Raw genomic sequence first — 13,473 nt, 5'->3', positions numbered from 1 at the left:
TCGGCCTTTAAGAAATACAGTATTTTCTGGACTAAGCCCTACCAATGGAAGATACAATCTAATAGATAATTGTAATTACTGTTATTATTACTGCATTTGGCTCTTGGTAGGACTGATCAGACTTCATGAAAGGAATATGTTGTTATAAACCACACAAATGCTTCCTCTCTAATAGCCGCTCTTTAGTGCAGGCACATGAATTTGCTGTTTGTGGTTTTAGGCCAGGCGAAGGAGTGCGTTTGCTCTCCTAGTGAGCTGGCTGGTCACTTTACAGAAAATGAGCTTCTGCCTCCTGACAGCTCTTGTACAGAGCTGTGTTCCTTTCGGTATGTCAGGGAGAGGTAGAGTTGAGCAGGGAAACAGTGCTCTGAGTGGCTTCTCCATAGACTGCTCCTTGCCAGCCAGGATTATGCTTTAACATTTTAATTTTTCTCATTACTTCTTCAAGCCTGAAGGAAATTCACCATTTCCCTTCTTTCCACAAGCTTCGCTTGCACTCACTGTGCAGAGTCATTGAATCTATAGGAATAGATCAAAGCTACTCCTTTTGACCTTCTGAAATATGAAGACGCTGACTGTGATGCATTATTTTTAAATTGCCTATTAAAATTTAAAAAGATTTCCAAATGTATTTAATAATTCCCTAAAACAGTCTAAGGACATCTGTTAAGGTATTGAATTTCCTTAAAGACGGCACTGGTTGTGATTGCTTCAGCTGCACATTGAAGTTGTCAGTCAAAATGCTTTTACTGTTTTAGTCTTTGATCTAGGAGTTTTTAGCATCTTTTCCAGAGTGAGCCAGAGAAAGACACCTAGTGAGCTGTTAGGGTTTGTTTTGCCGTGCGTTCAGCCTAGTGAACAATCAGTCGATACCTTTTGCAAAACCTCCTAAGTCCTACCGAATAGCTCAGTGCTTAGTGAGGAAACAAACTGTTCTGACATATTTTTGCCCTTTTCAGATTCTTTATTGTGTAGCCTATGTCCAACTTTTTAACATATTGGGTAGCTGTGGCAAGCTTTTTTGTGTCTGTGAATATCTGCATTATTGTTAGACCATTAGGCCTGTTAATGAAGGGCTGGAGTAACAGGCAGAATTTTGTAGGATGAAGGATTTTCCGCAGAGGTGAATGGCAAATTTGTGGTTCACTGGAAATGGATCACTAGGCTAAATAGTCCTTAACAGATCCCAGCCTCAGCTGTTCCCCCAGCTGGAACTAAAGCCCAGTGCAGAGTGAGATCCTCAGCCTGTGTTCTACCAGGAAATCAGGCAGAAGGGGGAAAATTGCATCCCGCTCCCATGGGTGTCTCTACCAGAGTCTCTCCAGCAATCTGATCAACATAACCATGGGAAAGAAACAATAATGTAAAAATCGTGTTGGAAGGAAGGCGAATGCTAAGGGCGTTTGTGAAGTTGCATAGGAAGTAAAATGAGCGGCTGTGGCTCAGGAGGGTGCTATGGGATGGCTAAGTTGCACAACCTGGTGACACTGCACCGTACCGAAGTTAGCTGATAGCCCTTGTGAAGAGGGCAAAGCTGTAACAGCCAGGCCTGGGCACGAAGATCAAGCCAATGCCAGCATCTGAAAGCAGTGTGTGCTGCTGCTCAGAAAGGTGTGGGGATATTGGTGGTGGAGGGGAAGAACAAATGACAGAAGAGATTTCCCAGCACCTGCAGGAAGTGAAATATGTTGCATTATTGAGTGACTGGCAGTATCAGATATACTTTATTTTAAATGTGCCTTCCTGAAGAACAAGGTGGAACATTTGAGAGAGGAACAGGTAGACAAGCAGAAAGACTAGATTCCCTGAATCCAAAAGAATACCTAATCCTGTTTTTAGTTCACTTCAGTTTTCTTTGAATCAAGTCCAAGAATAAAATGTTTCATATCGTCAATGTTACTTATCTGGAACGATTCAGACCTGGATTGTTGCATATTATACTTTGTAAATATGGATATGTCTCATATTTACGGTGTTACAATTAGTCAGATTTGGTTATTTATTGCATGCCAGTATTCTAACTCTAGGTCTATCGAATTATGTGACAATTTGTGAAAATTACTGTGCATAATTATTTTTATTGTGGTGATGATGCCATATTGATCTAAACTTCCGTTTGCTGAAGTGCATCAGAATAATTTTGTATCTCGCTAACATGAAATAGTAATAAAAGTGAAAGGTTTCCCCTTTTCAGTTACTATTTCTAACTGAAGATGTGTTTTAAGAACTTTTTCTGTTTGCTGTGTGGTTGAATGAAGTTGGTGTTATCACTAAGCCTGTAGTTCTGTGTGGGAGAGGGGTCTCTTTTGTTACCTTTGTAAACAGAAGATGGTGGACACCAAATCTGCAGAATTTTCAGCAAGAGGGAATAATTTTTTGCAGCTCTTCATTTCTTAATGGAAGAAGAATTATGGAAATGAGAATGGGCATTGCATTAAGTGCTTGAAATGTTCTTTCCCTGCAGACCAATAAAAACATAATTCTTCCATTAGGGAAATTTAGTTTTTTGAAAGCTGCATGAATCAGAGCTCTGAATCAGTGAATGAGATGACTCTGCTGGGGTAAGCATTTCAGGATCTGATTATGTATTTTAAGACTTCTGTAGGTGGATACCACCTCTTGGCTTGTCTTGTAAGACTACTTTGGTGCAACTTTTTCTGCAACTCTTTTTAGATTAACTGCTTGACTTATCTTGCAGTACTTTTTTAGTGCAATCTTTTATTATGCAGATCAGTGATGGAGTTTGAAAACCAATCGCTCACGTAGATTGAATGATTCTTCCTTCCTTAATTCAGACCAGAAGACTTCCTAGTCATTTCAAAATGCTCTACTTGCATAGCTCTGTAAACAAAAGTCAAGTACTACAGGTCAAAAATGGGACCTTTCTGTACTTTATATAATGTGTCTGTAGCCTCACCTCTGACTATGTGTTCATACAGATTGTATCTGTCTGCCTTTATATCTTCCATTGTGTCAGTGTGAAACTGAAAATGTGGCAGTAAAATGCTATCTCTAGAGCTGTTCATATTAGGTCCCTAGTCAGGACTGTGGGGAACCTAATGCCAGAGCAAGCAGATATTTAAGTGAAGCCATCCTTTTTTCTATCTTGTTAACAATAAAAGAGTAGTTAACGTTAATTTTTAGGAGACAGAGACACCAGGATCTTCTGAAACTTGTACGAGGTCAGGCAATGAATAAGAGGAGTTCGTCTTTTCATTTTCATTTTTTTATATTATAGTTTATCTGTAAATCGACTGAATGTAGCATTAATGGTCTAATTATAACTGTTCAGCTAGATCTCATTTGCCCCTTTTTTTGCTGGAAGGCTGATCTCATGGGTGCAGGTAGCACAGATACTTAACCACAAATGTAGTTGTTGTGAATTTTGTTCACATGGTTCTCTAAGGTTTATTTTCTGCAAACACTGCTGTTGGGAATGGTTTACTCATCACCAAAAATGATCGTTGAGGCTCCAGTCCATCACAGGACTGCAGTGAGTGTGTTTCTGTGCTCGTGTTAGGTTATGTTTTATATGCAGGTAACCTCGTCTTTTTGCAATGATCCAGGGAAGTGATATCTATACAAATATTAGTTATACTTTTTGCCTCCTCAAAGGCAAAAGAGATCTACAAGGTTCCACATCCCCATCCTGACCTACAAGGTCCCCTGAGCATTATTCCCTCCAAATGGAAGGAAATTCAAACACTGGAAAGAGACTTTGTTATAAGAAGCACGTAAGACATACAATTTTCAAATCCTCACTATTATTGTTCCTGTTATACCTCCTCTACTGATCCTATGGCTTAGTCAGTTGATGAATTTTTACTAGCTGCCCACTTTAGAGGTTATGACTAGAAGCTGGTAGTGAATTTCCACCTTACGCTTTAGATTTTTGGGTGATTTAAGTTTGGGTGATTATAAGTTGGGGTAACCCTGTGTCAGTGCCTTAGGTGGCTAGCAGCCCTCGAGAAACCAATTGTGTGAACTGGGGCTGCCTGGAGGAAACATGAGCTCTGAGATGTCTTGCATGCATTTGCGTACAGAAGGGGCTAGATGGTTTTTCCTGTGGGTTTTGTTTGGCTTCGTTCTGTGAGTGCATAACCTGAAAAGGATCATGCCAAGTAGTTGTGTGGTTCCTCTATTTTAACAGCTGCTCTAGCTTTTTTCCCAGAGGTATATTTAAAATATAGACGTAGGCAGAAATCTATGTGATAAAGAGGGGAGTGGGGAAGACTTCATGTCTTGTGGCTCTCCATAGAGCCTGGTGGGATGAGTCCAGTCTCAAGTGGTGCACGCTGACATCCCAGTTCAGATGGTGAGCATGCTACATGCCAGATGGTCCACTGGTAAGTACATTGAGATGAAAAGCACTTTCACCGTGTTAATAAGGCTTTCTCACTTGCATCCTTCTGGGCATGGCTCACTTGCATCTCCTTGGGAGTACGAACATGGTAAAACCAGTTTAAGTCATCTGAAGCTGTACACAACATTGCAGATTTGACTATGAAATGCACTGCTGTAATCAGCAACCATCCCAGAACACCTTGGAAAGCCTAGATCAGGTCCCATATCACCTGCATATCTTAAAATTACAGGTTGGTTAACTTTTACCAGCACTCAAGCTGACCATCTCTAAAACAAGACTAGTCTCTAGGACGTTCTTTGGGACAGATGGAGGCGTGGACGAGGGTTTTATCCTGGACAATAGAAATTAATGCAGCATCAGGGTCTCAGCAAACTCCCCTTACACAGGTATGTTTGGAGGCTGTGTGGAAGGCTATGTGAAAAGAAATCTGCCTTTATTTGTGTATTCATGCCTGTATTTGTGGCTGCTCCTTCCGGATAGGCTCATTTCTGTTCCGGGTTAGATCAGTAACGTGCGGGGATTAGATATGCAAAAAGCAACATGTAAGGACACAAACTCAGTAGCCTACTCTTCAAACACGTGCCCAACCTTGCAAGCGTTATAATGAGAGCCCAGAGGAGCCATAGGTAAACCGTGCGACAGGTTTCTCATGCATGTGGCTGTCGCACAGCCTGGCACCCTTCTCACAGGCTTCTCTTGTGTTCCTATTGCAGGGCAACCCACTGTACTTCCAGTCTGCCAGAAACGTTACGGTGAACATCCTCAATGAGAAGACGAAAGTCCTAACTCGTCTTGTAACAGGTAAGGAGGAGGAAAGACGATAGGAAAGAATTAAGGAGACGTGAAACATAGTGAGCTGTGGAGTGCTGCACGAGTTTGAGGTGGTGTACAGGAGGGAAGACCAGGTATCTAGTGAAGTACAAATGAAAACTTCGCTCCACTTTGTAGAAACAAAGCTACAGACATGAAAGCTGTGCTGGAGAGGCAGCTGGCTGGTGCTTTCTGATAATGAAGCAGACCATCATTTTCATTTGAAAGCCAATCCAGAGACAGAAAGGTTAGTTGTATGGCTTCAGGGTCAAGAAGAACATATTCTGGCTGACATTTCTTTCAGAATAGGCACAGGGTTCTCCTGAAACACTTCTAACTTGCCTAAGATCTCAGGAACTCTTCTGATTAACTGTGGCTAGGTTTGGACGCTGCAATTTAGAGCTTTCTAGGCCCAAAGCCCTTCTGTTGATAAAGAACTCTCATGCTCCCAACCATTAGTGCGTTTAATGGGGAAATGGGTGTTTCGTAAATCCCCAGTGCACAGAGGCCTTTGAATTAATACATTCGTAATTTGGGTTAAAAGAGCCTAATGCATTATACATGTTAATATGTAATATCGCATCTGTATATTTATTTATTTATTTAGGTTTACCTAGGGACTGGGAGTAGTATTGCTGTGTGGCAGATCTAGTAATCCATAAACATGCTGTTTCTACATGAGACTGGATTGTCTGGCTTGCTTATATAACATCTTGGCCTCTAGTCACAGTGTTAAATAATTAAATACGCAGCTTCAGTAAGCAACAATTTAAGCGGCATGCATGAAAACTGCCTTGAGGAAGGAAATAAATTCAACCCCAAGCGCCCAGATTCTCACATTCAAAATGAAGCTGTTTAGTTTGTTGGTTTGCCATATATTTTCAAGAGGGTGTTTGGTTCATTTAAGTGCCTCCGTTTCATGAGAGCTTGGGAAGACCTAGCCAGTAGAAGAAACAGCAGCACTGTATTATGTGCACACACATGCTTATATAAAGAATGTTCAGAATGAAGCATAGGCCAAGTCAACGCTGTGATGAGAAATGGCACAGCGGGCAGGTTGTTAGTGATGTAGACCTAAGTGAAAGACCTTGGGTCTCATTTCTGGAAAAGATTATATCTTTCCTGTTTTCCAGCTGCTTGATTTGGGATTACAGGATTTCATTCAGGACACACTTGCTTGGAGCATGAGTACCCAGCTGTGCTCACCCAGAGCCATAAAGATTGTCATAAATGCCTATTGCATTTTCTAAGCCCTGCTAGATTATGTGACATTCCATAATAAAATAGGACAACCTTCCCTAAGAAAGGAAAAGATGACAAAATACAATGATGTCACTAATCAAGTATAGTAGCCCCCTGTTCATCTTTTGTCCCGCTTCTGTGTAAATGCCTCAGACAAATGAAACAGAAAATGGAATCTCAGGTGCAAGGGCAGTGCTGCAGAGTCGGAAGGTGGACCCTCCAGCTCAAGGGCTTTTCCCTGCTTGTTCTCTGTCACACCTCCAAGTGGAGGCTTCCCCATCCTAAACAGCCAGAGTGATTCCAGGTCCAAAACAGTGTCACATGTAATGCACAGTTTGTTTCCATTTTGGCCTTTCTAGTGTTAAACCCCCGTGCTGAAATCTGCCCATTTGTCTCTGCAGGCCGTTGCCTCTCAGCGTGTTGTCGTGGTTATTAAGCTCATTTCTGCATTCTGCAGCAGCTCTGGTTTTGGAGTGAAGTGAAGATGTAGTTCCATGTAGAGTGCACTGCAGTGATGAGTAGGGAGGCAGTTAATTAGCAAGATACAAAGCAAACTTAAAGCTGCCCAAAAGTATGGGTTTTTCTTGGAATGGCTGCAGAATATTTAAGTGTTTCTGCAGAATTCAACACCCAGGGATCTCAGCATAACCTTACTTTTCTACAGTCCAAACTGTGCACACAATTCTGTGCATGCTCTAATGCTAGTACAGGTGACCTGTGCAGGCGAACATGGGATGCAGAGTTAGAAACTGCCTATAAGAAAATGCTGATTTTCAGGGTCACGTTTCTCTCCTCTTTTGAGGAATGAGACGAGTCAGGAAGAGGAGAGGAATAATGCTAAGTCCAATCAGCTACCTTGTGTGGTAGCCTATTCCAGGAAGGCTTTTGGTTTGGAATAGGCTGCATAGGGACTGTTGGATGGTGATTTGTATGAAGTTTAGCCTAGGTCAGGTAACAGAAGGGCCTGCTCTTCTTAGCCTTTGAGCCACAGACCTGTACAGAATTGCCATTCAGGCAGCTAATGATTATCAGGCTTCACAACAAAATGCGTTGCCAGAGGCTTTTCAATACTGGGCTGCACAACAACCTTCAGGAGAAGCAGCAGAATTAAAACTTTCCTTCTTAGCTCTTATTTTACTCATCTAAAAACTTTCTGAAACGTGAGATACCCTGCCGTTCGTCTTGGCTTGTGCAGGGGAGAAGTCCGTTCCTCTGTGGGGGACTCAACTTTTGGCAGTGCCAGGACGGAAACCCTCAGCATTTTCCAGGACTTGCTCTTAAACGTGCAATTTTGAGTTGGACTATGCATGACACTACTATCATTTTAATCTAGGCGTATTTAACAGGCACAAAACCAAGAATCTTTTACACCACAGCACTGGTCCTCGCAAAACGTATTCAGGAAGCGGTCTTGATTCCTTCTCCAGCTGTACCACTGCACTGAAAGCACGATGATACATTCACTGCTATTTCACATGTGGGTGTTTTTGTAAGAATTTCCCAAAGTATGCAAAACTTCATGGTAATTTTATGACATACATAAGTGTTAACAAAAATATAAGTAGAAATAGTTGAAGTGTTATTTGGGTAGGAAATACTGCACTTTCTGAAGGAGAGATCACCCTTGACTTCTACAGACCTCACTGTTTGATGTGTCGGATGCAGGTTGTATCTGCAGAGTTATTAGGATAATGTCAGCAGATGGGCTTATTAAATGTAAAAAGCTACTTTGTGATTTTCATATACTTTTCACTACGACTTTGTGCTAAATCTCTTCTCCCCTCTAGGTCCCCAAGCAGTGGAAGCACACAGCCAAAAATTTGAGGTGAAAACCCTCTCTGGAAAATTGCTGTTTTCTGCAGATGACAACGAAGTGGTAGTTGGAGCAGAGAGATTGAGAGTTTTAGGTAAAAGTTTATTGACTAAATCACTATTTTAATACATGTCTCTTCAAATTTTAGAATAGTTTTGTCTAACTTCCCTTTGCACTTGTGGAAAACTTCTTTTGGCGGTAAAGCCCTTCACTGTCTTTATTGCTTTGAATCTTCTCCAAGCAGATTAAGGCCAGGAGTTTGTATCTATCTGAGGCGTTTCTTAACCTGCACTACATGTTATTTCCCCTGCAGAGAAAACTGCTCTAGAAATGGTTTGGCTGGCTCGTAAAACAGTATTAAAACCAGCTTTGGAAACTAAACTGCTTTATCTCTCAGGTCTGGGATGAAGGGCAGTGAGGGATCACTATAAGGCTGCTTCTGTGGCTGCAGTCACTGTCCCTGTGTGTGGGGAAATCTTAGACTTCATATTTTTCATCTCACCACTCTCATGATCTCTACCTTCATTCTAAAGCAAACATTAAGGAAGAAAAACTGCAATGAAAAGTCAATATGAATTAGGATCTCACATTAATTCTCTGAACAGCTTGGTGGCCTTTGTATCAGCTAATCTGTCCTTAGCAGCATGTGAGAACATGCTTTGAATCTCTTGAGCCATCTTCAGCTATTCTGTGGGTATGGTTAAATGTCCTGGGAGAGCTGGTCACTGCCACCACTTCCCTGTCTTCCTGTAAAGGCAGATGGGGGACGTGGAGCTCTCCTTGTGCCGGTGCAGGATCTGGCTCCCCCAGCTTTCCTGTTCTGTGTTTGCCAGCTAGGCTTCACACTGGTAGTTCCTAATAGAAACTGGGGCTTACCCTTTGGGTTTGGGGAGTGCAGGTTGTTTATCAGGTTTTTTGAACTAGAGAAGAGAGACAGTTAAGGTAATTCTAGTGTTTTTAAAATATCTTTTGTAGATGTGTGAAGTTACATCTCAGCAGCTTTAATTCTCTTGCTCTCCAGTTCAATCCATGCTCCTTGGTTATTTTAAGTTTTGCTTGTGAATGTCTTCATGTAGAACTAGACTGGGTAGCTTTATATTGCTGGTAGTAAATCACATAACAGTACCACTGGCCTCAGTGGATAAACTGATAACTGTCTTCCAGCAGCTTGATTTGGATGCCCCTGTTCACTCCAAATGGTCTATATTATTATTATTATTATATAGTATATGGTATATATACTCTATATTATATACTAAATAGCACATTATTAGTGTAATAATGAGTATACTGTAAAATACTGCATATATGTGTAATATTATGTAGTATATGGCTCATTATTATTATATATGATATAAGCTTAGAATGAGGGTCTCAGAGTAATCCATTGTGGGTGGTACTTCAAATCCAACCCTTAACACTTTTTGTTACTGATGTCCTGATATTCTAGATGGTTTCCTGTTTGTAGAAAGACCAGTTACAGCTCTTTAAAGTGGCCAGTTGCTTTTGGCATATGCTGGACCAGTTCAGTCATCAGGTATACTAAAGTTAGGTGAGTTTTAGGTGAGGATAAACGCAAAATTAATAGTATCTCTTTTGAAAGTAAACTTTGAAAAGGACCATTCAAAATTCGTGCAGTGTTTCAGAGCTGTGAAGGATTTGTCACTATCTGTGTTCTGCCACAAATCTCCCTTCGTGCTGCACTTTTCTGAGCTATTCAGTCATCTAGTCTTTGTGCAGGGTAGGTGATTTCAGGCAGCAAAGATTTTTAGGTGTTTTCCTGGAGATGTCAAATGAGAGATATTTTTAGATCGTTTGGTCTTTTACAAAATACAGAAACTGTTTTTTACACGTTGCGAGTACTCCTTTTTGGATTGCATACAAAAATATTACAAGTTACCTTTTGCTTTGGAGAAGCCAGCAATTATTTCTGATAGTTTCTGCCTTATTTTAGTCTCCCATGTAAACAGCACTGGAAAACCTGCTTACCACTGTAGTGCACTTCTACTTTGATTTGCAACTGAATGTTTTTCAGGGTTTATCAGCTTTATGCAGAGCTATCAGGAAAGTTATGATGGTATCACAGATGATATTGCATGGCGAATATTGCAGTGACCTTGAGCTGAAATGCTTTGAGTTCATACTTGGCTTTGTTTTTCCTCCAGTTTTGCTCCTCCAATCTAATTATATCTCCAAAAGTAGTTGCCACGGCTGTTTGCCATGCTGGAAAGTGTAATACCATATGTTCCTATTTCTTTCAGGCTTTTTTGTCTGCACTTGAGGCTAGTCCAACTTGTAATACACAGGCAGATTCTTTTGATCATTTTCCAGTGTTTGGGATCTCAGGTGCTGCTGCTATGTGTCTGCTGACACTTATCTGCACTATGTAAATAGTCTTGACTTGTTCTTTTTATTGCTAAACACTTCCTTGTTACAGAAGGAAGTATATGTCTGTAATGTGGCATGAGAGTCGTCTTACAGAGGTCAGAGCCACAGATATTGGACTTGTGGCTAGCTTTTAATCTTGTTAATGATAATTTTTCAAAGTTAATTTTGCAAGTTTGTTCTACAAAGTAATGCTGAAGCCTTAACACAAGGAAATATGTGCTTTCTTTTTTGAAATGGGTTCTCTGCTTTGTACCGCTAAAGGCTTTTCCAGCATTAGGAAGGCATTTTAAAAAAAAAGGAGAGCTGCATTGAATGATGGAACTGAAAAATGGATACCAGTAGGACATATGTTGTATTTAACAGGGCTTCAAAAGTTGCACTGCATGTGTACTGCAGACTACAAAATGAAAATACCTTTTATTTTATTTGTGTTGTGGTAGTCTATTTCTGGCTTTTAACCGTTAAAGGACACAACAAGACAGAGTTGATCCCTTTTGCTTTTCATGCACTGTGTAATTTGGAGTACTTCAGTGATTTGATTTGATTTAATGAATCCTGTCAAGCCTGTCTTTATAGGTGAGATTGGAGGATAATGAGAACTGCTGTGTGAGGTCTAGGGCAGCTGCTGAGCCCTTTTGTCCTGGTCCCCTCTGACAGCATCTGCAGGACTTGTGCTGCATGTCTGAACGAGTTCCTTCTGCCCACACTCAAAACTGGCAGGAAACTCAGCAGCTACGCGAGTCCAGACAGCTCAGAAGGGGGTCATGTTTGCCTACAAAGCACGTGGAAACTGAGCCTTTTGCCAAATCCTCCTACCCTTTTGATTCTAAGTTCGTCTGTCAGGGCCTCTGGTTGCCCAGCCATCTCCTGTGCTCTCGCAGAGCAGGAGGATGGTAGCACGTCACTGCCTGTAGCACCTTTCTCTTACAGGCCTCATCACCATAGTCTTTGAGTGCCTCCTGGGCTGCTAAGGTGCCAGATATCTCTGAAGCGGGGCAGCACCATCTCCTAATGCTGCAAGCAAGAACCTGGGCCACAACCAGAACAAGCGTGCCTCTTAAGGTCTCAGAGGATCAGAGGCAGATCGAGAACTAAGCCAGGCTTCTGAGTTACTACTGTAAATCTCAGTGTTTCCCTTTCCTCTGAACTGGGACTCTTTTGATTTGGTTTTGCAGAGTCTAGATTTTCAAGGCCGCCTTTTCCCCCCAAAAACTAGCCTGGCGCTATTCACAGTCATGTGCAGCATGAAGTGCCGGAGCTGCGCCAGCAAGCGTTCCCTGTGCTCGCTCCTGCCACGCTCAGCACTGTACTTTGGCAGACACCAAGTAGATGCAAACTAATGCCTATCTGGATATCCCCTGTGGGCTCAGACTCATGTGTTCTGCATTATGAGACATGAATGAACTGGTCTTAATTGAATTCACATGTTTTACGTTATACAACAGCTCCCCATCGCTGCCTCCTCCCTCCTTCCAGAAATAAAACACGTTCAGATCATCTGAGAAATGGTGTATAAGAAATACTCCTTAGTTAACAGAGCATTAAAAAATAACTTTGATATACATTGATTACTAATTTCATTTAACAGCATATTGAATGTTACAGCATTTATAAACAAAGGACAATCATAAAGCATTATTCTGACTGTTAATTAGCTCTATTTATTCTCTAGATTAGTTTCTAAATATGCCCTCTAGATGCCACTTGATACTAATTAACAGAGTAACATTATTATCTCTATACAAAAGTATTTTTAATTAAATCTAAAGCGATTTAAATTAGCATGAGTTTTTACAGAAGTTCAACTCTGGTCAGAGACTTAATTTAGCCTTATGAGACAACATCTGATGACATGCCAGTGTCAGTTCTCCCAAGAGCCTTGACATCTTTTTGGAAATTATATTTTGAAGTTAGTTTTCAGGGAAACTTGCCAGAATACTCTGGTGATTAATATTTATGATGGATTTATGAGCTGATTTTTTTTTTTTAAGACTAAATGTTGCTAGGAATCCAGATGCATCACAATGAGCTAAGATTTAAAAAGAAAAAAAAAAGGATATATTTCTGTGGCTTGCAGGAATTTGCAGTCCCTGGTTTTGAGTGGTAGAGGAAAGTTTGTGTGTTAGGATTGGATGGGCTGGATATTGTGCAGATCAATCATACTATTTAACCACTATGAAGATTACCACCTTATCTTACTGGAAGACCACCAGGCCCCTTTCCTATAGCAGAAGGATACCAGGTTTACTCCCCAGCTAATGGGTCCCACGCTGGACTTGGTCCTTGGAAAATGTGGCTCTCATTTAGGCATTTGTAACATCAGTTCTTCTTCAAATATGAGATGATAATAAGGACTAAATACTTGGAGGGATGGCTTTCATCTCCCAATATAAAGACTGCAGGAGAGGTGTGCCCTGTCTGCCGTGCAGTTGGCAGTCCACCTCAACACCCATGCTGGCTAAAACTCACCTTCAGCCTTGCTAACCGCTTCGTGCCCTCCCTTCAAATCATTAGGCTTTAGCTCCCCTTCTACTTCAGTTCCCTCGCTGGGGACCTGTAGCAGATTCCCCTGGGCTCTATCTGTCTCATTCTATATGTTGAGTATGCAGGTGTTAGTAGCTGCATACTCATGGTTAGACTTCCCGAAATGTTATTTTGGGAGTGGTTTCTGTTCTAGTTTCTCTTCAGGAAGGTGCCTGGGAATGCACCTGAAAAGGAGAGTCAGCTGTTAAAATGTTACTGCAAATTTAACCATAAGCTCGGAGTAATTAATTCCAAGGCATGTTTCTAGCATTTTATTTAAGAGAGATATATTCAGGCCTATAAAGGTTTTAGTGGAGGAACAACACCAATT

General features: G+C 41.2%; 1 protein-coding gene across 8 annotated transcripts in view; it reads left to right on the top strand.

Moving 5' to 3' along the window:
- Window positions 1-13,473, top strand: part of SGCD (sarcoglycan delta) — a 361,056-nt gene that overhangs the window by 289,954 nt on the left and 57,629 nt on the right. For all 8 annotated transcript variants that reach the window (XM_068959760.1, XM_068959758.1, XM_068959762.1 and 5 more), the window contains 2 exons: window positions 5,080-5,167; window positions 8,206-8,325. In XM_068959760.1, the coding sequence (XP_068815861.1) occupies window positions 5,080-5,167; window positions 8,206-8,325 (208 nt within the window). The remainder of the gene's footprint in view (window positions 1-5,079; window positions 5,168-8,205; window positions 8,326-13,473) is intronic.

This window comes from Struthio camelus, chromosome 13 (assembly GCF_040807025.1).
Source record: "Struthio camelus isolate bStrCam1 chromosome 13, bStrCam1.hap1, whole genome shotgun sequence".
NCBI lineage: Eukaryota > Metazoa > Chordata > Aves > Struthioniformes > Struthionidae > Struthio > Struthio camelus.
Note: the sequence above shows the minus strand (reverse complement) of the source record. Positions and strands in the feature narration are given on the sequence as shown.